General features: G+C 45.6%; 1 protein-coding gene across 1 annotated transcript; it reads left to right on the forward strand.

The window, feature by feature from the left end:
• Positions 1–1,356: 1,356 nt before the first annotated feature.
• LOC117354533 (gastrula zinc finger protein XlCGF57.1-like) lies at positions 1,357–24,331 on the forward strand. The gene is made up of 4 exons (XM_033932235.1): positions 1,357–1,494; positions 10,972–11,098; positions 17,647–17,733; positions 21,517–24,331. Exons 1-4 carry the CDS (start codon positions 1,468–1,470, stop codon positions 23,046–23,048), a joined length of 1,773 nt encoding a protein of 590 aa, XP_033788126.1. The 5' UTR covers positions 1,357–1,467; the 3' UTR covers positions 23,049–24,331.
• The last annotated feature ends 689 nt before the right edge of the window (positions 24,332–25,020 follow it).

Genomic DNA, 25,020 nt, shown 5'->3' on the forward strand with positions numbered 1-25,020 from the left:
AAATAAAATAATTATTCTGTGGACTGGCATCGGTACGTGGACCGGCGGTTGAAGAACACGGGGCTAAGTCGTGGGCCAGACCCCGCCCATCTCTACCCAATCTCCACCCCAGATCCCACCCACATAATAGTACTAATTGCACCTTGCACGTCCCGTGCCTCATCTGGAAGCCTTCCCTCTGACGTTGCAACGTCAATGAAGGCTTCCAGTTCAGGCGCAGGATGCCCGTAGGAGCCACTGCCCGTGGCTTTGTGCACTGAATCAGTTAGGAAGAGGGCGCTGGCTCGAAGATAATACCACATTGATTGCATCGTGGACCGGCAGATGAAGAACACTGTTTTGGGCCTGATGCACGTGTTGGCCCTGTGGACCAGCTGGAAATTTCTGAGGACCGGCACTGGTCCATGGACCGGTGGTTGAAGAACACTGCTCTAGAGCACAAAGTATGATTCTTAATGTTTTACATTGAAGCTTTGGAAACATTAATTGCATTCCAACGCCTGGTAATTTGTGTCACCTTCCATTCCGGGGAAGGGGAGGGAATAGGAGGGATGATAGCAATTTGTATGGAAATACTTGAATTGTATATTTGCTTAATTCTTTCATTACAATGTTATAATTGGAAATAAAAAGAATGGGGGGCAGGAAGGGAAGGGGGAAAGGGGGAAGGGAACAGGGGGGGAGCATAGAGGAATGAAATAGGCCATATGGAAATATATTTTGGAGGAATGATAGAAATATGTATGGAAAAATTATTATTGTGAATCTAATTGAAATGAATATCTTTTTGTATTATATTATTGTATATTTATTTGATTCCTTCAATAAAATGTTATAAACTTAACCCATGAAACCAGTATGCCCCAGTACAATTCCTTCGTGGTCTCGTCTCTGGACTGAGGGACTGAGTTTGCTGTCAGTGCTGGGTAGCTGCAGGGGCAGATGGCAGTCAGGTCAGCCCTCCTCATTAATCTCCCTCCTTCCTCTTTGCCCTCCCTGCTCTCCCCTCTCCCCTCTTTCCTGCTCCCCCCTGTTCCTTGTTCTATCTCCAGAATCTTCCTCACCTGGCAAAACAGATTTGTACTTTCACCTTTAAAAAACTAAACAACCCCCCCCCCCCCCCAAACAGCTCCAGGAATGCATTTCCCACCATTCCCAGCCTCCCTTTATCCTCTGTACAGCGCTGCGTACATCTGGTAGCGCTACAGAAATAATTAGTAGCAGTTGTACTAGTAGAGAGAAAAAGGCATGCTAGGGCATTTCCCAGAATCCACTCCCACACCTGTACAATCCTCCTCCGCCTCTTCCTGGAAGGAGTGGCATTCATATTTGTTTGTACCCAGCAGGGCTGAATTCCGGCAGCACCAGCACTGACTCAGCAAAGCCCAACACAGGTCCCGGCAAGCTGTGCAGGAAGGGAGGGAGGGGGCCAGGGCTGGAGCTGGTGCTGTGGAGAAGGACAGGAGGATGGCCACAGGGCTTTCTGCTGAGCAGGTAGGAGACTGGCAGGAGGTGATGCAGTGCCAGGCAATACCATGGGGCAAGCAGAAGAAAGGAGCCTGGCACTGCTCAATCCCTCCCTGGGGCTCCAGAAGAGACACTTCTGCTCTTTCTTCCTTGCAGCCCTTCGGGCTCTTCTTCTTGGTTCTCCTTTGGCTTCATGATTAGCTCAGTTTCTGCTTCCTGATCTCTCTAGATTATATTTCCATGCTCCTCCTCCCTCTCTCCTGCTTCCCTTCTCTCTGATCTGTCCCCAGTCTTTCCCCTTCTCTCCTCTTTCTTTGTCTGAAACCATTAGGAGAGAAGCTGAGCTCTGTACTGAGTCAGGGTTGGAGAAGGGCAGGAGGATGGCTGCAGGTGGGCAGCAGGGGAGGCAGGGCAAGGCAGATGAAGAAAGGAGCCTGGCACTGCTCAATCCCTCCCTGGGGCTCCAGAAGAGACACTTCTGCTCTTTCTTCCTTGCAGCCCTTCGGGCTTTTCTTCTTGGTTCTCCTTTGGCTTCATGATTAGCTCAGTTTCTGCTTTCTGATCTCTCTAGAAGATTATATTTCCATGCTCCTCCTCCCTCTCTTCTGCTTCCCTTCTCTCTGATCTGTCCCCAGACTTTCCCCTTCTCTCCTCTTTCTGTGTCCTCTGAAGCCATTAGGAGAGAAGCTGAGCCCTGCACTGAGTCAGGGCAGGAGGATGGCTGCAGGGCTTAAAGGAAAGATTTATAAACTATAAAGAGTTTTTACCTTATGCAAAATTGTCATTAACTATTTTTTCTGCGGCCCTCACATTTAAAGTTTAATATCTTTCCTTTCTCAAAACTGACACATTTCAATCACTATATTGAAAATAAAATAATTTTCCTTACCTATGTTGGCTGGTGACTTTATTTTTCTGTGCTTTTAACTATGTTTCCAGGGCCTTCTTGTCCTTTGACTGTTTTTCTCTCCGTCTTCACTTTCTGCCTTGCATCCATCTTTGGCATTAACTTAATATTCAATTTTTCTGCTTTCTTTTCAAAATCTACGTTTCCATGTCTTACCTTCCCTTCTATCTCTCTCTTCTTCCGTCCCTATTTCCATGGTCTAACATCTCTTTCTTTCCTTTCTCTCCCTCCCTCCTTCCTTCCTTCCTTTCCCCTGGTCTGGCATATGTCTCCTTCCCTCCCCCAACTTTTTATTTCTTTCACCCTGCCCCCTTCTTTATTTCTCTCTCTCTCCATGCCCCCTTTCTTTCTATATGTCTGTCTTTCTCTCTCTCTCCGTGCCCCCTTTCTTTCTTTTTTTTTCTCTCTCCATGCCCACCCTTTCTTTCTGTCTTTCTCTCTCCATGCCCCTTTCTGTCTGTGTCCTGTCTCCCTTCTTTCTCTCTGTCTCCCTGTCCCCCCCTTTCTTTATTTATTTCTCCCTGCCCTCCCCCAAGCCACCACAATCGGGGAACAGGCCAGCGCCGAGGTCTTAGCTCTCCCTGCTTACTTTCCCCAGCGCAGGGCTAACCAATTCTCACCACCCGACATCAATTCTGCCATCCAAGAGGAAGTTTCGGGCCAGCCAGGCAGCGATTGGCTGGCCCGGAACTTCATCCCCGACGTTAGAATTGACGTCGAGTGGCGAGAATTGGTCGGCTCCAAGCTGGGAAAGATAAGCAGGGAGAGCTAAGACCTCGGCGCTGGCCTGTTCCCCGATTGCGGTGGCTTGGGGGCGGGCAATAAGATGGGAAGGGAAGCAGATTAGGCGAGCCGCGAGCCATTTGCCAACATTCCCTCCAGAGAGACTTCTGCAAGTCCAATTACAGCAGTCGCGGTCTGTATGCGATTGTCCTCTCCACAGTCGAAAACTTGTGAAGTGGAGAGGACAGATCGCGGGCCACAAAATAGTCTCTGGGGGGCCCGCATGTTCCTCCCGTTTCCCTTTCTTATTAGTGATCCTCCAGAAAAATAAGAGTTGTAAGTTTAAAAATCATGCACAACAGAACTGACAGGCAGATTATAGTTGGATTTCAGATCACTGAAATGTTTTCTTCCTCCATACTTGAGAAAGTGAAATGTGATTGCCCTCTTAGCCGCCTTGGCTCTATGAAAATAAGAATTAATCAACAAGAACTGACAAGTGGATCAAAGCATCCTAATTTCCACATAACTGAGGGGGAAAAAAAGCTTAAACCTTTCTGTTTTCAAATAGCTAGGGTTACCAGATTTAAGGACATAAGAATAGCCTTCAACTGTTTTGGGTCAGGCCAATGGTCCATCAGGCCCAGTAGCCTGTTCTCACAGTGGCCAATCCAGGTATCTAATACCTGGCCAAAACCCAAGGAGTAGCAATATTCCATGCTACTGATCCAGGGCAAGCAGTGGTTTCCCCACTGTCTTAATAACAGACAATGGACTTTTCCTCCAGGAACTTGTCCAAACCTTTCTTAAAACCAGCTACACTATCCGCTCTTACTAGATCCTCTGGCAATACGTTCCACAGTTTAACTATTCTCTAAGTGAAAAAAATTTCCTCCTATTCATTTTAAAAGTATTTCCCTGTAACTTCATCGAGTGTCCCCTAGTCTTTCTAATTTTTGATGGAGTGAAAAATTGATCCACTTGAACCCATTCTACTCCGCTCAGGATTTTGTAGCCTTCAATCATATCTCCCCTCAGCCATGTGGCCCCGCCCTCTTCTGCCCCAGCCCTGACCCCACACCAACCTTGTCTCTTCTCCTTCCCCGACGCATGCGTCATATCCGCGCATGCTCGGAGGACCTCTGGACGCAGCCCCGAGCTCAGGGCCTTCCAAAATCCCAAACAAACTGCTAGGTTTAGAAAATCCGTCCGGACTAAGGTTACCAGAGGTCCGGATTTCTCCGGACATGTCCTTCTTTTGAGGACATGTCCGGGGGTCCGGACGGCTTTTCAAAACCCAGCACTTTGGGTTTTGAAAAGCTTCTCCCCAAATTGTGTCAGGCAAGAGGGCATCCTTACGTGTGCGGATGCCAAGTGACATCATCGCAAATGCCCTACTGCCTGACCAGAGCAAGCAGCGGGGTGGGGGTGGGGGGGGTAGGGTACGATAAAGGGCAGGACTGGGGTGTAACAGGGCAGGGATGGGTGGGCCTAGGGGTGGGCTTAGGGTTCCGGATTTTATGAATGTAAAATCTGGAAAACTTAGTCCGGCCACCTGGACAGTCCTCTAAAACGATTCATAGACAGTAACGCGGAAGACAAAGGCGCGCGCTGACAACTGAGTGCAAGACGGAGGCGTGCGCCGAAGAAAAAGATTGTTTTTAGGGGCTGTGACGGGGGTTTTTGTTGGGGAGCCCCCCCCCCCAACTTTACTTAATACAGATCGCGGCGGCGTTGTGGGGGGTTTGGGGGGTTGTAACCCCCCACATTTTAGTGAAAACGTAACTTTTTCCCTGAAAACAGGGAAAAAGTTAAGTTTTCAGTAAGATGTGTGGGGTTAAAACCCCCCACAACGCGGCGCAATCTGTATTAAGTAAAGTGGGGGGGTTCCCCCCACCCACACCCCGTCGTAGCCCCTAAAAACAGTCTTTCTCTTCGGTGCGCGCCTCCACGCTGCGCTCAGTTGTCTGCTCGTGCCTTTGCCCCGGCGCGCTTTTGACCTGACATCCTCTAAAACAGGGCTGCCCAAGTCCTCGAGATCTACTGGCAGGCCAGGTTTTCAGGATCTCCACAATGAACATGCATGAGAGAGAGATTTGCATACCAAGAAGGCAGTGCAGGCAAAATCTCTCTCATGCATATTCATTGTGGAGATCCTGAAAACCTGGCCTGCCAGTCCATCTCTGGCAGCCCTGCTCTAAAAAGAGGACATGGGGTTTTCCCAGATGTCTGGTAACCTTACAAATAGCTACAAGAGCAGAAGAAGTACACGCTGAAACTTATGGACATAGGGTTACCATATGGCTCCATAAAAAAGGAGGACGGATTGAGACATCCGGGTTTTACATCCGTTGAAAGCACTGGAAGTAAAACCCGGATGTCTTAGTCCGTCCTCCTTTTTCTGGAGCCATATGGTAACCCTAGTCCGACCGCAGCTCAGTACTGAGATAAGCTAAATATTAACATTAACATAAGATATAAGTTAGCCTTCCCTTCCTTTAAGGGAATTAAATGTGCTGGGAAGCTCAGTTGATCTTTTGTTTTCAAGTTTGTAGAGATCTGGAATGAACTTGGGACCTGGGTTGGCCACTGTTGGAAACAGGATACTGGGCTTGATGGACCTTCAGTCTGTCCCAGTATGGCAACTCGTATGTTCTTATGTGAGCCAAGTACTGTATAGGATAATGAAGCCATGGTGACATCACTGATGAGGCAGGCTCTTAGGCATTGGTGGAATGAGGCTTTATGACATCAGAATCTCAGCTCTGGAATGTTGCTACTCTTTGGGTTTCTGTCGGGTACTTGGGACCTGGGTTGGCCACTGTTGGAAACAGGATCCTGGGTTTGATGGACCTTTGGTCTGTCCCAGTATGGTTTTAGTATTGTAGACAATACAATGAAACCTTCTACTCAGTATGCAGCGGCAGCCAAAAAAAGCAAACAAGATGCTAGGAACTGTTTTTTAAAAAAAGACCTCACCTGGAGTATTGCAGAAATAAAAATAAAACCCATGTTGTTCAAGAAATTTATCAAAACAAGCCAATGACATAAACCAACTCCTCAATCTATCTCCAGATCACAACGTCCCAGCTTAATATCTATCTTGTGATTATTTTTGAATGTGTCCAAATCTCTTTTGGAATCTGCCTAGAACCGCAAGGTATTGGCAGAATAAAAGACACTAATGGAATATAATCTACCCCACAGCCCGTTTTTTCAAGGAGGTGGCCATTTGCAAACGCTGGGGTCACCAGGTGTGCAGGAAAACCCGGACGTGTCCCCTTTTTAGAGGACCGTCTGGGTGCCCGGAGGGATTTCCAAAAACGTGGCAGTTTGGGTTTTTGGAAGGCCCCAAACTCGAGGCCGCATCTGGAAGAACCTCTGTGCGTGCTCAGATGTCAACATGACGACATTCTAAGCATGCCCATGACGTCATCGTGTCGATGTCCGTGCATACACGGAGGTCCTCCAGACGCAGCTCTGAGCTCGGGGAAGGAGACACAAGGTTCGTGGAGGGGGAGAGTTGGGGGCAGAAGAGGGTGAGGCCAGGTGTCCTCTTTTTTTTTTTTTTGTAAGAGGAAATCTGGTAACCCTACCAAATGCATTCTCTTCATCTAGTGAGAAAAGCCTTCTCCTTCAAGCTTGCAGCTTTTCCTCCCATCCACTTTCCTCTTTCTGTCATGAGCTTGGGTAGAGAGGCAGAGAGGGGCAGAAAATAAGCCAGAATGATGATGAGGGCCAACCCAGATGTCTCCAGAGTAGAGAGCTGCACGGGAACGGGGACGACGGGAATCCCGCGGGATCCACAGGGATCCCGTGGGGACGGCCCCTAGGGTCGCGGGGATCCTGTGGGGACGCCCCTTGTGGTCTCGGGTTCAGTACAACTCGAGTCGCGAGGCTCGTCTGATTTTCCTACCTGCCCTGCCTCGAGGCTCGTCTTCCATTTCCTGCCTGCCCTGCCGCAGCACACATAGCCAATCGGAAGGAGGGCTTATGGAAGACTTCCGGTCGGCTATGTGTGCTGCAGCAGGGCAGGCAGGAAATGGAAGACGAGCAGTGTTCTCCCTAGCTCCCCCCTGCCAGCTCAGCCGGTGCTTGTGACTTGTCCTGTCTAATGGCATGGCTTTAATTTTGTGACACTCTTGAGGTTTCCCTGCTGTGGCACACTGGTTGGGAGCCTCTGCTTTATCTGTTAATTGTCCTTGCCTGCCCATTTTGTCACTTCCTGTATTTATTGCCCCTGCTTTCCTTTGTCTTTCTCCCCCCCCCCTCCAAGTTCCTATATCTCTGTTGATTTTCCTTGTGATGGACAAACATTGAATAGAAAAGTTGTTTCAGCAAAGGCACACTCTTTCTTCAGTATGAAGATGACTTCTTTGTATGACTGGTGCTTCTGTTTGACTTCCATTTTGGTTTTGCTTTAATTTACCTTGGGGGGGGAGTTAGGGAGAGTTAGGGACGGAGGGGATTGCTCGTGGGGATGGGTGGGGACGGAGGGATTCCTCACGGGGACAGGTGGGGAAGGAGGGGATTCCTCGTGGGGATGGGTGGGGAAGGAGGGATTTCTCACGGGGACGGGTGGGGACGGAGGGATTCCTCGTGGGGACGGGTGGGGTCGGAGGGGACTCCTCCCGGGGATGGGTGGGGATGGAGGGATTTCTCGCAGGGACGGGTGAGGACGGAAGGATTCCTCACGGGGACGGGTGGGATTTCTGTCCCCGCGCAACTCTCTAGAGGCTGTCACTGGTCCCCAGGCCTTGCATTGAAGAACACTGCCGTACACGGTCACTTTTACTTACCTGTGATTTGCCCCCTCTCCCCACTGCATTGCATCACAATTAAAGCAAATTAAAGCACTGGACATAGCAACACTTTATTTTTTAAAATGTATATGCCCTCTCCTTGAAATATCAGTTGAGAGGCGGTGTATAGAGGGTTACCAGATTTTCCATTTGGAAAATCCATATCCCCTAGACCCACCCCAGGCCCATCCAGTTCCACCCATCCCTGCCCTGCCATGCCCCAGTCACACCCCCATTCCCGCCCTAGCCCCGCCCCCAATTTCTTCCATTCATTTTTCATGTAAACTAAACTAAACTAAACTAAATCTTGGGTTTATATACCGCATCATCTCCACAAGTGGAGCTCGACACGGTTTACATGGTTTGGGTATGAACGGAACTCCAATGGAATTATAAAGTAATCAGAAGAGAGTTAGGTGTAAGAGTACCAGGAAGGGGACGGGGTTACATTTTGGAGAAGAGCCAGGTCTTCAGATGCTTACGGAATAGTGGAAGGGAGCTCAAGTTGCGGAGAGGGGAAGAGAGACTATTCCAGAGCTGAGCGATTCTGAAGTGGAGGGAGGACCCAAGTTTACCAACGAGGGAGATGCCTTTTAAGGAGGGGTAGGATAATTTTAGTGTTTGTGTGGATCTAGTGGAAATTGGATTTGAAGAATTCCAGGATAGAGGAATGAGAGGAGGAAGGATGCCGTGGAGGATCTTGAAGGTTAGGCAGGCGCATTTAAAGTGGACCCTGGAGATTACAGGAAGCCAGTGGAGCTTGGACAGGAGCGGTGAGACATGGTCAAATTTACTTTTTGAGAAGATAAGCTTAGCCGCGGTGTTCTGGATTAGTTGGAGTCTATGGAGGCTTTTCTTTGTTAAGCTTAGGTAAATGGAATTGCAATAATCTAATCTGGAGAGGATGATGGATTGTACGAGGACGGCAAAGTGTTTTTGGAGGAAGCAGGACCTTACTTTCCTCAGCATGTGAAGGCTGCAGAAGCATTTTTTTATCAGGGAGTTGAGGTGGTCGTTGAAGGATAGTGAGGAGTCTATGGTGATGCCCAGAACTTTGCTGGAGAATATCTTATTAATTCATAACAGTAACCATAAAATTTGAAAAAAAACACAAAGCACACTGTATGCAGAGAAAATATTAATTATAATTTATATTTGGATTTTTTCAAAGAGGTCATGGCAGATAACTTTAAAATATGCAATGTCACCTCAGTAACAACTATAGAAAAATAGACAAATATAGTGCAAAATATAGACAGCAGATATAAATTCTCAAAACTGACACATTTTGATCACTAAATTGAAAATAAAATAATTTTTCCTACCTTTGTTGTCTCTGGTTGCACTCCTTTCTGACTGTGCATCCTTTCCTTCTCTTTCTTTCTCTCTTCCTACCCACATTTCTTTCTTTCATTTCTTTCTCTCTCTCTTCCTACCCCTATATCTTTCTTTCTGTCTCTCTTTCTTTCTCTCTGCCCCCCCCCAAGCCACTGCCGCCGCCGATTTCTCCAAGCCACTGCTGCAGGAACAGGCCAGGTGCGTGCAACGACTGCACAAGCCTGCCCCCTGACATTGGAGAGGACGTTCCAGGCCAGCCAGGCAGCGATTGGCTGGCCCGGAACTTCCTCTCTGATGTCAGAATTGATGTCGTGGCGGGAATTTTGTGCAGTCGCTGCACGCACCTGATCTGTTCTTGCGTTGACGTTGTTCCCGGGCGATCGACTCACGTTGCCTTCGTTTTAGGCACCCCTGTGCTAGGGAGAACACTGCGGCGGGTTGCTCAAACACGGGAGATTTCGGCGTCCCGAAGCTATGCTTCGGCACAACGGGACAAGCTAATTAAAAACGGGATGGTCCCGTTCAAAACGGGACGTATGGTCATGTTATGTAAGACTATATCCACATAGCACAACCTCAAGAGTATAGGATAACAAGTCCAAGTGTTACTCTTAAGGGAGAAAAGACCTCAGTGTCTAATAGGGAAAATCAAAGCAACCCATATAGACAGGCTAGTTGCAAATATCACTTGCAGCCAGCAGACACATCCTCGGTCAAAAACTCCCAAAAAGTTGAGGACACAATTTCACAGTGAATTTCAACAGTCTTAATTCTAAGTCTCAAAAAGTCTTGACAGAAATTGAAGCAGGTGAATCGATGCTCAAATCCCTGAAGAAGCGCACCAGCGAAACAGGGAACCCCAATGGATTATGGATTATGCTAGTGGTGATATTTAGTAGCTGCTATGCTCTGAGTTTGTCTCCTATGGAGTGATTTTCTCCTGCTTCCAAGCTCCAGGATCAAGTTCTTGTGTTTGCAATTTGATTGAGAAGACAACAATTTTCAGATAAGTGTTTTTTTTGAAAACTTTTTGAGACTTAGAATTAAGACTGTTGAAATTCACTGTGAAATTGTGTCCTCAACTTTTTGGGAGTTTTTGACCGAGGATGTGTCTGCTGGCTGCAAGTGATATTTGCAACTAGCCTGTCTATATGGGTTGCTTTGATTTTCCCTATTAGACACTGAGGTCTTTTCTCCCTTAAGAGTAACACTTGGACTTGTTATCCTATACTCTTGAGGTTGTGCTATGTGGATATAGATTTATTTAACAGCCTCTCTTGGTTCTATTTATTTCACGTTATGTAAGATCCATCCAAAAAAGCTCCCGAATTAAGCAAAAGATTAGAATTGTTAAGATTTTGCATATAGAAGATTTGTTTTGGTCTTTGTCCCTTTTTACATCTGCCATAGAGCTAATGTAAGTACAGCTGCAAAATTGTGGTCGGGAAGCATATAAAAGCCATATGTGTGACAGTCTCATCCATGCTCCAACCCTGGAATCCAGGCAGTGATATGTGATATTCAGTGTCTTTGGTATCAAAGGGTCTTGTTTATAGTTAGACTTGCAAACCCTGGAGTCCATAGAGGAAACGGACACAGAGAAAACAAGTCTGGCGCTTCCTTTTAGGACAGGAATTTCCATGATAAAATGTCAGGAGAATGAAGCCAGCTGAAATGTAATGCTTCCTGAGCCTTTCCACGTGTCTCTGAATATGTTTCTGGTTCGTGTTTCAGATGCGGGTGACATTTGAGGACATCACCATCTCTTTCTCCCAGGAGGAGTGGGAGTATTTAGACGAAGGGCAGAAGGAGCTTTACAGAGAGGTGATGAAGGAGAATTATGAGGCCCTGATCTCTCTAGGTAAGGACTGCTTTATCTGCATTTTTCAGTCAAAACAAAAATGGGGGAAACCAAAATATCTTGGTAAAAATATCACAGGGAGTGAAAGAAGGAGGATAGTATGAAAATAAAAAAAACTTCTTTAAATAATGAATGTATATTTATAAATTAGTCACAAAATCTGCTCAGAGACATGAAGGCAGAAGCGAGGGGCGAACCCCAAGCTAAAACGCCTCGCCACCCAATCATTGCACATCGTTAGACTCCTTTGTAAAAAAAAAAAAACTTTTCTCTTCGCTGCATAAGCAGTCTAAACGATTAATAACTTGAAGAATGTTGAAAAAACTTATCTTAACTGAAGGTTCCGACGTGGCCCGTTTTGTTCCTGCCTCAGGGAACCAGTGTGCAGGATTCAAATGGTTAAAAGGTGGCGTCTGTCTCTGAAAGCACAAATGAAACCAATAAGTTTTTAACATACTAAATCAACTTGCTAACACTTTATACTTTTTGTGCTCGAATGTAAATTTGCTAAATTCAAATGGCTAAACCAAGGGTACCCACCACAAAAACTTTAAACTGCTTCTTCAAAGAATGTAAGCTGCTTTCTCCACACTCTAAACGGCAAAAAATGCCGCAACTCCGATGTAAAGACCAGCTGACCAGCTGACATCACGACGGCAAAAAAATGTGATGCCGACGCAGCTGTCAGAGATTGTTAAATAAAACACAAAAAGGTACGGGAAGTTTCAGACTGGAAAAGACTCAAAGACGCCTCATAAGCTGAAAAATTTCTGTAAAAAAATTTTACTGTAATAAAGCTTGCCACTCGATCTCACTATTTAATCCTCCTGGCTGGAGCGTGTCCAGGTTAAAAATCCAGCTCTGTTCTCTCATATACAACCGTGCTGTTATCTGCATTTTTAGCTTTAATAAATCAAATGCTGCACCTGCTAATCTGAGATATTTTTCTGTACCTTCTCGGTAACAGAAATATCCATGCATGATTAGGATCTGTCTCAGCCCTGACTTCTGTCTTACAATGAACATAAGAACATAAGAAGTTGCCTCAGCTGAGGCAGACCAGAGGTCCATCTCGCCCAGCGGTCCGCTCCCACGCCGGCCCATCAGGCCCACTGCCTGAACAGTGGTCTCTGACTAATTTTATAATTTACCTCTAATCCTGTCCCTATAACCTTACCTCTACTCTTATCTGTACCCCTCAATCCCTCTGTCCTCCAGGTACCTGTCCAGACCCTCCTTGAAGCCCTGTAGCGTGCTTCTGCCTATCACATCCTCCGGTAGCGCGTTCCATGTATCCACCACCCTCTGGGTGAAAAAGAACTTCCTGGCGTTTGTTCTAAACTTTTCCCCTTTCAATTTCTCTGAGTGCCCCCTTGTACTTGTGGTTCCCCTTAGTTTGAAAAATCTGTCCCTGTCCACTTTTTCTATGCCCTTCATGATCTTGAAGGTTTCTATCATGTCTCCTCTAAGTCTCCGCTTTTCCAGGGAGAAAAGCCCCAGCTTCTTCAGTCTGTCAGTATATGAGAGGTCCCCCATACCCTTTATTAGCTTAGTTGCTCTTCTCTGGACTCTCTCAAGTACCGCCATGTCCTTCTTGAGGTACGGCGACCAGTACTGGACACAGTACTCCAGGTGCGGGCGCACCAATGCACGATACAGTGGCAGGATGACTTCCTTCGTCCTGGTCGTGATACCTTTCTTAATGATACCCAACATTTTGTTTGCTTTCCTTGAGGCTGTGGCGCACTGTGCTGACGCCTTCAATGTTGTGTCTACCATCACTCCCAGGTCTCTTTCAAAGTTGCTAACCCCTAGCGGTGATCCCCCCATCTTGTAAGTGAACATCGGGTTCTTTTTCCCAGTATGCATGACCTTGCATTTCCCTATGACACTGTGAAGGTCTAGATCAGGGGGGGGTCCAGCCTTTAGGCTTCCCTGGGCCACATAGGCTGAAAAAAATGTTTCTGGGGCTGCGCAAACGCTGCAGCAAGACAGAGGAGGGAGCCGGCAAGACGGTAAACACCAGGGGGCAGCAGAGGAAAACACTGCATCGCCCTCGACCGGGGCCGCACAAAATACTTCACAGGGCCGCAGGTTGGACACCCCTGGTCTAGATCATGGGTATAATATGGGGGAGGCATTGCACTGCTATATGCTGCAGGACTAGGGTTACCAGACGTCCGGGAAAACCCGGCATGGCCTCTTTTTAGAGGACTGTCCGGATGCCCGGAGGGATTTCCAAAACCCGGAAGTTTGTCCGGGTTTTGGAAGGCCCCGAGCTCGGGACCTTCTCTGGTAGGGTTACCAGACATCTGGATTTCCCTGGAGATGTCCTCCGGGGTCCGGACGGCTTTTCAAAACCTGGCGCTTTGTCCGGGTTTTGTCAAGAAATCGCCTCAGGAGGGGGCATCCGTGCATGCGCAGATGCCTTCCTGCAGTGGGGGGTGGGGCTGAGGGCGGAGCTGGGGTGGAATGGAGTGGAGATGGGTGGAACTGGATGAGCCTGGGGGTGGGTCTAGGGGTCTGGATTTTACTGACGTCAAATCTGGTAACCCAGTTCTCTGGATATGTGCAAGCATCGACGTGATGATGTCACAAGCACGCGCACATGTGCGTGATGTCATCGCGTCAAATCTGCGCACGCGCAGAGGACATTTAGACATGGCCCCGAGCTTGAGGAAGGGACACACAGTTCGTGTGGAGGCGGGGCTGAGGGCGGAGCAGGGCAGAGTTTGGGGGTGGAATGGAGTTGGGCCAAGTAAAGAGGAAATCTGGTAAGCCTAGGCAGGGCAGAATACCTCCCTGCTTTCTTCCCTCTTCTCAAGTGTGGTGAAGCATCTCCTCCACCCCATCCAGCATCTCCCCTCTTGTTATCACCCTGGTCCTTCCCTCCCCTTAAACTTTCCTGTCTTGGCTCTTTCCTATTAAAACCAAAAAAACCCTGTGGAGTGACGATGTTCTAAAATGGACTTTATTTGAAAGTGTCAAAGTTCCAAAGGTACACTGAAATCATCCACATAAAATAATTCCATCCACATAAAAATAAATCATCCACATAAGAGCCTTAAAGGACCTAGTCCGCTAGGGATACAGGACCCAACACGGTCCGCGTTTCAACAAAAAGTCTTCTTCAGGGGTCCTATAAAGGTGAAACAATTGTGTGGTGAGCCGGAAGTGAGACACTGCTTGTGTTTGCAACATTCTAGAGCTCAGACTGTGATGTCATAATGCCTCATTCCACCAATGCCTAAGCTCCGTCCTCATCTGCACAAGCCTCAAACACTTTAAAATCCTAAGTAGCAAAAAACAAAAGGAACTGACCCCCAAATATCCACAAAGAAGAAAATCCAGAGAAAACCCAAAAAACTCTGTGGAGTGACGATGTTCCTAAATGGACTTTATTTGAAAGTGTCAAAGTTCCAAAGGTACACTGAAATCATCCACATAAAAATAAATCATCCACATAAGAGCCTTAAAGGACCTAGTCCGCTAGGGATACAGGACCCAACACGGTCCGCGTTTCGACAAAAAGTCTTCTTCAGGGGTTCCTGGGGGTCCTATAAAGGTGAGTACGTGGGAAACAATTGTGTGGTGAGCCGGAAGTGAGACACTGCTTTCCTATTGCCATGATAGTGTCGGTACTGAAAAGCAAAGCAAAGCAAGATGCAGTCTCCTGCTCAAGCACGTTGCAAGTCTCTGAAGGGTCACAATAACAGGAAGTGCACAACAGAAGGGGTGGGACCCAAACAGTGCACGTCAGCAGGAGGCTCGGTGCATGTTGTTTTGCTCTTTCAGTGGTGACAAAGGGAAGAGCCTTGATAGGAAGATTTGAGGGGAGAGGGTGGCAAGAGAGTGGGATGTTGGACTATATGACGGGGGAGGAGAGAAAAGATGTTTATTGGCGGAGGAAGGGAGGAGCAGGGAGAAATCCTGGGTATGCAATAGGAGGAAATAGAGAGGGATACAGAGAGAGAGATGCTAAGATGCTGGATGGGGAGGGGATAGAGAGTCAGAGATGCTGGGCCACATTGGGAAGGAGAGGAAGGAAAGGAAAGCTGCCAGACCTTTTGGGGGGGGGGAGATGTTGGATAATGCCTCTGTATTGTTTTATGGTGCGACCTCACCTGGAGTATTGTGTTCAATTCTGGTCTCCTTATCTCAAGAAAGATATAGTGGCGCTAGAAAAGGTTCAAAGAAGAGCGACCAAGATGGTAAAGGGGATGGAACTCCTCTCGTATGAGGAAAGACTAAAAAGGTTAGGGCTATTCAGCTTGGAAAAGAGACGGCTGAGGGGAGATAGGATTGAAGTCTACAAAATCCTGAATGGAGTAGAATGGGTACAAGTGGATCGATTTTTCACTCCGTCAAAAATTACAAAGACTAGGGGACACTCGATGAAGTTACAGGGAAATACTTTTAAAACCAATAGGAGGAAATTTTTTTTCACTCAGAGAATAGTTAAGCTCTGGAACGCGTTGACAGAGGTTGTAGTATGAGCAGATAGCGTAGCTGGTTTTAAGAAAGGTTTGGACAAGTTTCTGGAGAAAAAGTCCATAGTCTATTATTGAAAAAGACATGGGGGAAGCACTGCTTGCCCTGGATCGGTAGCATGGAATGTTGCTACTATTTGGGGTTCCGAAATTTTTGGAATTCTGGAATGTTCTACTCCTTGGGTTTTGGCCAGGTACTAGTGACCTGGATTGGCCACCATGAGAGCGGGCTACTGGGCTTGATGGACCATTGGTCTGACCCAGTAAGGCTATTCTTATGTTCTTATCAGGAGAAAGAAGAAATAGGGAGATGGATGGGAGATAATGAATTGGGAAAGGGGGGGGAGGAGAATGGAAGTTTGTGGTTACTTGTTGGCAGGAGATGTGGGGCTGTGCCAGAGGGTGAGAGGAAGAGGAAAGCATAGCATCCCGCACTGGCCACTCCTGGAATTTATACAGCTGTTGACAAACGTCCAGTTCCACGCAAAATTGCAACTACATTTTATTCAGTCCTACGTATCCGGTTACCTATGCAGGTATTGACACACAATATTGTCAGCATCTGCATAAAACACGGCTCCTCCATTTGGTCCTATACCACCCCGACCTAAACACTTGGGATATGGTCGGTAAATTCCAAAATTCAGCAGCATTGTCCACTTAAGTGATTTAAACATTTAAATTGTTCTGATATTATCAACCTCTATATTTTTAACCTACAGTAAGTTGCAAGAGTCTAATCCTCCTAACATTCATGAAGTGCTTTCTGATTCCCTTCATCTGGCTTGCAAGAGACTTATAGATCTCCCTTCATTATAATTATCATATGGCTCCAGAAAAAAAAGGACGGATTGAGACATCTGGATTTTACTGAGAGAGGACATGATCGAAACATTCAAGATACTGAAGGGAATAGAGTTAGTAGATAGAGACAGGTATGGAGGTGGGGAGAACGAGAGGGCACTCTCTAAAGTTGAAAGGGGATAGATTCTGTACAACGTAAAGAAGTTCTTCACACAGAGAGTGGTAGAAAACTGGAACATTCTTCCGGAGGCTGTTATAGGAGAAAACACCCTCCAGGGATTCAAGACAAAGCTAGATAGATTCCGTACAAACGTAAGGAAGTTCTTCTTCACCCAGAGAATGGTAGAAAACTGGAACATTCTTCCGGAGGCTGTTATAGGAGAAAACACCCTCCAGGGATTCAAGACAAAGCTAGATAGATTCCGTACAAATGTAAAGAAGTTCTTCTTCACTCAGAGAGTGGTAGAAAACTGGAACGCTCTTCCGAAGTCTGTTATAGGGGAAAACACCCTCCAGGGATTCAAGACAAAGCTAAATAGATTCCGTACAAACGTAGGGAAGTTCTTCACCCAAAGAGTGGTAGTAAACTGGAACGCTCTTCCGAAGTCTGTTATAGGGGAAAACACCCTCCAGGGATTCAAGACAAAGCTAAATAGATTCCGTACAAACGTAAAGAAGTTCTTCTTCACCCAGAGAATGGTAGAAAACTGGAACATTCTTCTAGAGGCTGTTATGGGAGAAAACACCCTCCAGGGATTCAAGACAAAGCTAGATAGATTCCGTACAAACGTAAAGAAGTTCTTCTTCACCCAGAAAGTGGTAGAAAACTGGAACATTCTTCCGGAAGCTGTTATAAAGGAAAACACCCTCCAGGGATTCAAGACAAAGTTGGACAAGTTCCTGCTAAACTCGAACGTACACAGGTGAGGTTGGACTCATTTAGAGCACTGGTCTTTGACCTGGGGGCCACCACGTGAGCGGACTGCTGGGCACAATGGACCACTGATCTGACCCAGCAGCGGCAAATTCTTATGTTCTTATTTCCACTGAAAGCAATGGAAGTAAAACCTGGATCTCTTGATCCATCCTTCTTTTTCTGGAGCCATATGGGAACCCTAATTATAACAGGACAACTACAGTAGACCCCTTCCCCCTGCCTCACCATGTGCTGCTTCCTTGAGAACTATTGCTGCATGTTTTCCTGTAAATATAAGGGAACGATAACTCAGTTCTTGATTTTATTCTTGGAAACAGGCTACGAAACGTTTAAGGGAGAGGAAGAACCGAATGTCCAGGATACCCAAGAGACAGGAGAAAAAGAAGTTTCTCACTTATATACAGGTGGGTAATAGTACTGTATAGAACACAGGGTGAGTACACTTCTCCCTCAATATTCGCGGGGTTAGGGGCTGAGCCGGCCCACGAATATTGAAAATTCGCAAATAACATTTGGGCCGGCTCTGACCCACCCTCCTCCTTCCCCTACGGGAACTCACGGCAGCCATTTTCTATGAGTGATCTGCACGAGGCAGGAGCGAAGGAAGATCGTTCCTGCCCCGAAAGCCCGCTAGACCACCAGGTAAGGTCCGGAAAGGTCTGGGCTGCAGCGTTACTTTTCTTTTCCCTCCCCCCCAAAAAATCACGAATAACCGAATCCGCGGATACTGAAACTGCGGATTCAGAGGGAGAAGTATAATAAATATGGTGCAGAGTAATAGGAGGTATTATAGAGCACAGGGCAAATAATACTGTACAGAGTAAGAGGAAGTATTACATAGCAATAATACTATACAGAGCAAGATGAAGTATTACAGGGAGTAATAAATACTGTATGATACCTTACAAAGCTCAGGGCAAGTAATAATACTGTGCAGAGTAAGAGCAGGTATTATAGAGCACAGGGGGAGTAATAATAAATACTATACAGAGCAAGAGGAAGTATTACAGGGAGTAATAATACTGTGCAGAGTAAGAGGAGATATTACAAGGCACAGGGGGTGTAATAATAAAAACTGTGCAGACCAGTGCGTAATAATAAATACTATGTAGAGTAAACAGAAGCAATACAGAACACAGAGGGAGTAATAATAACTCCTGTAGAGAGTAAGAATTGGTATTTCAGAAATAAGCTGGAAACCCAGTTCAGAGAGAGAGAAAGAGAGAAAAGAGAGAGAGGAAGAGAGAGAGAAAAAAAGAGGAAGAGAGAGGAAGAAAAAGAAAAGAGATAGGGATAGAAAGAGAAAAAAAAGAGAGGAACAGAGAGAAAAAAAGGAGAGAGAGAGAGAAAAAAAAAAAAAAAAAGAGAGAGAGGAAGAGAAACTAAACTAAACGAAACCTTAAGTTTGAATACCGCGTCATCTCCATAAAGATATAACTTGGCACGGTTTACAGGTAATTCAATAAATGAGGGAAGGACATAATAAGAAAGTAGAGGTTATGAAGAGGATAGCTAGCTTAAATAGATTGCTTTACGTTTTGGAGAAAAGCCAGGTTTTCAGATGCTTCAGAATAATTGGAATGAGCCTGGGTTCCGCAGCAGGGCAGGGAGGTTATTCCAAAGCTCGGTGAATTTGAAGAAAAGGGATTTGCCTAATTTACCTGCATACATGATGCCTTTTAATGATAATGAGAAAGAGAGAAAAAAAGGAGAGAAAAAGAAGAGAGAGAGAGAAAAAAAGAGTGACAGAAAAAAGGAGAGAGGAAGAGAGAGAAAAAAAGAGAGAGGAAGAGAGAAAAAAAGAGGAAGAGAAAAAAAGAGAGAGAAAGAGAGAGAGAGAGAGAAAAAGAGAGAGAGGAAGAGAAACTAAACTAAACTAAACCTTAAGTTTGTTTATCACATCACCTCCATAAAGATAGAGCTTGGCACGGTTTACAGGTAATTCAATAAATGAGGGAAGAACATAATAAGAAATTAGAGGTTATAAAGAGGATAGCTAGCTTTACATTTTAAATAGATAGCTTTACGTTTTGGAGAAAAGCCAGGTTTTCAGATGCTTTTAGAATAATTGGAATGAGCCTAGGTTCCGCAACGGGGCAGGGAGGTTATTCCAAAGCTCGGTGAATTTGAAGAAAAGGGTTTTCCCTAATTTACCTGCATACGTGACGCCTTTTAACGAGGGGAAAGATAGTTTGAGTTTGTGGGCGGATCTGGTAGTGTCAGGTCTCGAAGAATTCCAGGATAGTGGAATTAGGGGAGGAAGAATGCCATGTAGGATCTTGAATATTAGGCAGGTACAATTAAAGTGAATCCTAGAAATCACCGGAAGCCAGTGAAGTTTTGACAGAAGCGGGGAAAGATGGTCAAATTTGTTTAAGATCAACCTAGCTGCAGTGTTCTGGATCCGCTGAAGTCTTTGAAGATTTTTATTGGTTAGACTTAGATAGATGGATTTACAATAGTCCAGTCTGGAAAGAATGATTGATTGTACAAGGACAGCAAAATGTTGTTGGCGGAAGCAGGATCTCACTTTCCTCAACATGTGAAGACTAAAAAAAAAACACTGCATCGCCCTCGACCGGGGCCGCACAAAATACTTCACGGGGCCGCAGGTTGGACACCCCTGACGAAATGTACTGCCATGCTCTACATCACTATACCCAGCTATGTTTTATTATGTACGAGTCAACTTGTAACCCGTTCTGAGCTCTTCTGGGATATAAATCCAGATAAGTAAATAAATAAAGTGATAGTGCATGGGCCATGAAGAATAGAGACTGCTCTAGAAACCTATGTAAAAGAAGTGTACATAGTGTTTCAGTCATACAAAGGGCATTTGAGTTGTACTGTTTCTCATGCGGCTTCTGCTAACCCAGTGTATCGCAAACTGTGTGCCTCCTGAGATTTCAGGTGTGCCGCGGTACACTGGGGAAGAGGAGAAATGCCGGCGCCAGCTGACTGTCTACAGAACGTGCCTCTCGTGTACTAAATGGTGAGACCTTGGTTAGGACCACGGCAGAACGCGACCTAGGGGTAATCATTAGTGAGGACATGAAGGTTGCCAATCAAGTGGAGAAGGCTTCCTCCAGGGCAAGATAAATGATGGGGTGTATCCGCAGAGGTTTCGTCAGCAGGAGACCTGAAGTTATGATGCCGTTGTACAGAGCCATGGTGAGGCCTCACTTGGAGTACTGTGTGTTTTGGAGACCACACTACCGAAAGGACGTGCTGAGGATCGAGTCGGCTCAGCGAACGGCCACCAGGATGGTCTCGGGGCTCAAGGATCTCACGTATGAAGAAAGATTTAAAAAATTGCGGCTGTACTCACTTGAGGAAAGAAGAGAACGGGGAGATATGATTGAAACATATAAGTACATCCCGGGACGTATCGAGTCAGAAGATGATATCTTCTGGCTCATGGGACCCTCGACTACCAGAGGGCATCCGCTGAAGATCTGGGGAGGGAAGTTTCATGGCGACTCCAGGAAGTACTTCTTCACCGAAAGAGTAGTGGATCATTGGAACAGACTCCCACTCCAGGTGATAAAGGCCAGCAGCGTAACGGATTTTAAGAGAAAATGGGATACTCACGTGGGATCTTTAAGGGAGTAAATTCAGGGGAGGGGATACTTGGAATGGGCCGACTTGGTGGGCTATAGCCCTTTTCTGCTGCTTTTTTCTATGTTTCTATGTCCTGTATGCAATCTCCCGCCGCTGGCACCTCTACTCTCTGCCGGCCCTGCTCTCCGACGCAAGGCCCATTTGAAGGGCCTTTGCGCTGATGCCAGCACACTTCCAGGTGTCTTGAACCAGGGACACTAGGATTAGGGCCTCTTCTATTAAACTGCGCTAGCAGTTTCTAGCATGGGGAGCCACGCTGAATGGCCCGCGCTGCTCCCAATGCTCATAGAGTTCATATGAGCGTCGGGAGCAGCACAGGCCGTTCAGCGCGGCTCTCTGCGCTAAAAACTGCTAGCGCAGTTTAAAAGAAGAGGGGGGGTTAGTGTGCCCCGGCTCGAAAAAACTTTGCGAGACACTGTACTTACCTATGAAATTTCCTAAATGTTACAGTCCTATGTTGCATTGCAAACTACACCCCCCTCCCCCAAATTAACATTTTCCTTGATTATCAAAACTTTTTCATTGTCACTAATTCACGATTAATGTCTTCTGTTTATATCCTGCAGAAAGTGAGGGTCTATTGGAACAGAAGAGGGAGACACATCGAGAAGGACCTCCCGCAGAGGCGGAACAGATCCTAAGACAATTAGCAGATGTCTGTGAGAATATTTCCCAGGAGACCGAGAGGAAAAACAGAAGGCATTATGAGCAGGAATCGGAGAAGAGGCAGAGAGATCCTGCAGCAAACTCAGTAGGAAGAGTCACTGGATATGAGAGAAGTGAGAGGGAGCTCGCAAGTATCTCCGAGCACTACAGACACCGGAGAACTGAGGAATCGTCTCAAAATAATAACAGTCAGATGACTCCTGAATACCGCCAAGGGAAGAAAATGTTTCTGTGCGACACCTGTGGAAAATGCTTTCATAAGAAGTATAATTTGCTATTGCACCAGAGGACCCACACGGGAGAGAGACCATTTCCATGCTCTCAGTGTGGGAAATGTTTCAGAGAAAAGTCAAAGCTGAAGGTGCACCAGAAAATTCACAATGACGTGAAGCCTTTTCAATGTACCGAGTGTAACAAATGTTTCTCCTGGCTCTTAGAGCTGAAAATTCATGAAAAGATTCACTTGGGAGAAAAACCTTTTACGTGCTCTTGGTGCGATAAAAGTTTTGTTTATTTATCATGGTTAAGAAGGCATGAAATGAGCCATACGGGAAAGAACCCCTTTATCTGTGTAGAGTGTAATAAGCACTTCACTTCTGTAACAGAGCTAAAAATTCATCAACGGATCCACACAGGAGAGAAAGTTTTCACATGCCCAGAGTGTAGTAAAAGCTTTATTCAGTTATCAAAATTAAAACTTCATCAAAGAAGTCACACAGGAGAGAAACCATTTACCTGCCCTGAATGTAATAAATGTTTCTTTCAGTTGTCACAACTGAAAATTCATCAAAGGAATCATACAGGACAGAGACCCTATAGATGTACTGAGTGTAATAGCAGTTTCATTCAACTCTCACATTTGAACAGGCATCAAATGAAACACACAGGAAAGAAACCCTATACGTGCACCGAGTGTAATAAAAACTTCATTTGTCTGTCAAGACTGAAAACTCATCAAAGAATCCATACTGGAGAGAAACCCTTTGCATGTAGTGAATGTAATAAAAATTTCAGTCAGTTGGCACAATTGAATAGGCACCAAATGATTCATATAGAAAAGAAAACCTTTACATGTGCTGATTGCAAAAGATGTTTTATTGAGCTGTCAGATTTAAAGAAGCATCGAAAGATCCACATATTTAAGAAAACATTTACATGCATGGAGTGTAATAAAAACTTCAATTGTTTATCAAATCTGAAAATTCATCAACGGATTCACCTAAAAGACAGACCCTTTCCATGTCCCGAATGTAATAAAAGTTATATCCAGTTATCACATTTGAAAATTCATCAGAGAGTTCACACTGGAGAGAAACCATTTACATGTACTGAATGCAATAGAAGCTTCAGTCAGTCTTCAACGCTGAAAACTCACCTAGCAATCCACCGCAGAAAGAAACATCATGACGCCTTGAGATCTGAAACTTCATGAAGTGACCACAAGTTCAGAAAATTCTAATAACATTTTCACTGATCCGACGAGTCTGTAAAAGATCTGTTTTGGACAGACTAAGTTCATATCCTGGCTTACGAGTGAGATTCATGCTGTCATGGTGTGCACATATTTGGAGACCCTGCCCCCATAAGTAAATTTTGACACATGACGACTCGTTTCACCTCTGATGTCACATAAAGACACAATGGGCTTGGTTTTGTAACAGGATGCCTATCTGTAAAGTTCAAAAAGGGGCATATGATAAGGTTATTATGGGGCGGAGCGTGGCATAGTAGTTAGAGCTACAACCCTGAGGTTGTGGGTTCAAATCCCACCCTTCTCCCTGTGACCCTGGGCAAGTCACCTAATCCTCCACTGCCCCAGGTACATGGGCTCGATTGTGAGCCCACTAGGACAGTCAGGGAAAATGTTTGAAGTACCTGCATGTAAGACACTTTGAGCAGTATACAAGTCCCAATCCCTCTTATTTTTAGATTCAACAGTTTTTATTATTCAGAACTGCACCTTGAGAATAACAGATATAAAAGCAAGGCAGTAAGCATTAAACGAGAAAAGAAAAACAAATCGACAGATTGAGTAATCATTGCTAGCAAAACAAACGAGGCTCTCGCTAAGAGTCACAAGGAAACCCAAGAATTCAGTATTAATACAGAGCAAACCCTACTTAACCCCCTCCCCATTCTACCCCCTTACCCTCCCCCACAACAACCGTTCCTGAGCTCTAACCCCAAACCATCTCAATCCCTGCCCACACCCCTCCGCCATCCAAGACAGAATCCTAAATTTGTGGATGGAAGATAAAGAACTAAGCCAGGGGTAATGAACTCCGGTCCTCGAGAGCCGTATTCCAGTCGGGTTTTCAGGATTTCCCCAATGAATCTGCATGAGATCTATTTGCATGCACTGCTTTCAATGCATATTCATTGGGGAAATCCTGAAAACCCGACTGGAATACAGCTCTTGAGGACTGGAGTTCCCTACCCCTGAACTAAGCCAACGGTGGATGATAGTATATTCAAAGTCTGGCTGTGCTGTCTATGTGAAAGGAGATTTAAGGACGGATCCCAAATGCCCAACTCTCCCTCTTATTTTTATCCCTTTATTTGGCACGCAAGACAATCACGTGCAGGACGTCAGCGTGCTGGATTTCAACACTATTTTAATCTTTTCCTATCGTGTGTCCCGGATAACGGGACATTCCAAAAATGTCATTGCCATCGTGGATAAACAATCTGTATGGACTAATAAAGAGCCAGGAACACGAAATATTTGAATTTACAGACTTATGACATATTTACACTATGTTTACAATAGCCGTAAATGATAACGGTGAATAATACAAAACTTTGCTAAAATAATTACGATTGGAACCAGCGTAATGTAAAATTTATTATGATAGGAAAAGATTAAGCGCTCCAAGGGGGGGGAACCCCCCCCACACTTTACTTAGAAATGCTGGCGCTCCCGTTGGGGGTGAGGTGGGGGTGGGACCCCCTATTACAGAGGAACAGTCATTTTTCCCTAAAAAAACAGGGTAAAAGGCTGTTTCCTCTGTAATGGGGGTTTCTACCCCCCTCCATGGGAGCGCCAACAATCCCCCACACATCCCCTCAGAGCGTTTTAAAATAGTGTTGAAATCCAGCGCGCTGACGTCCTGCGTGCGAATGTCTGGGCGGGTTATTTTGACATTTTTTCAGATCACCGATTAAACCCTATCCACGTCATTCTCCTCTTGCTTGGGCAGAGAAATTTTCAGCACCCTCTTGTACTTATAATAGAAGTAAGTTTATTTCAAGATTATTTAGGTCTTGATATATCGCTTTCTGCGCAGATTTTCAATTTATACAAAGTATTAAAAAACACGTTAAAAAAATATAAAATAGTGGGGAACCAACTCACAATTACACTACAGACATAACAAGGTACATAAGGGCAAATGGGGAAGATA

Source organism: Geotrypetes seraphini, chromosome 2 (genome assembly GCF_902459505.1).
Source record: "Geotrypetes seraphini chromosome 2, aGeoSer1.1, whole genome shotgun sequence".
Taxonomy (NCBI): Eukaryota; Metazoa; Chordata; class Amphibia; order Gymnophiona; family Dermophiidae; genus Geotrypetes; species Geotrypetes seraphini.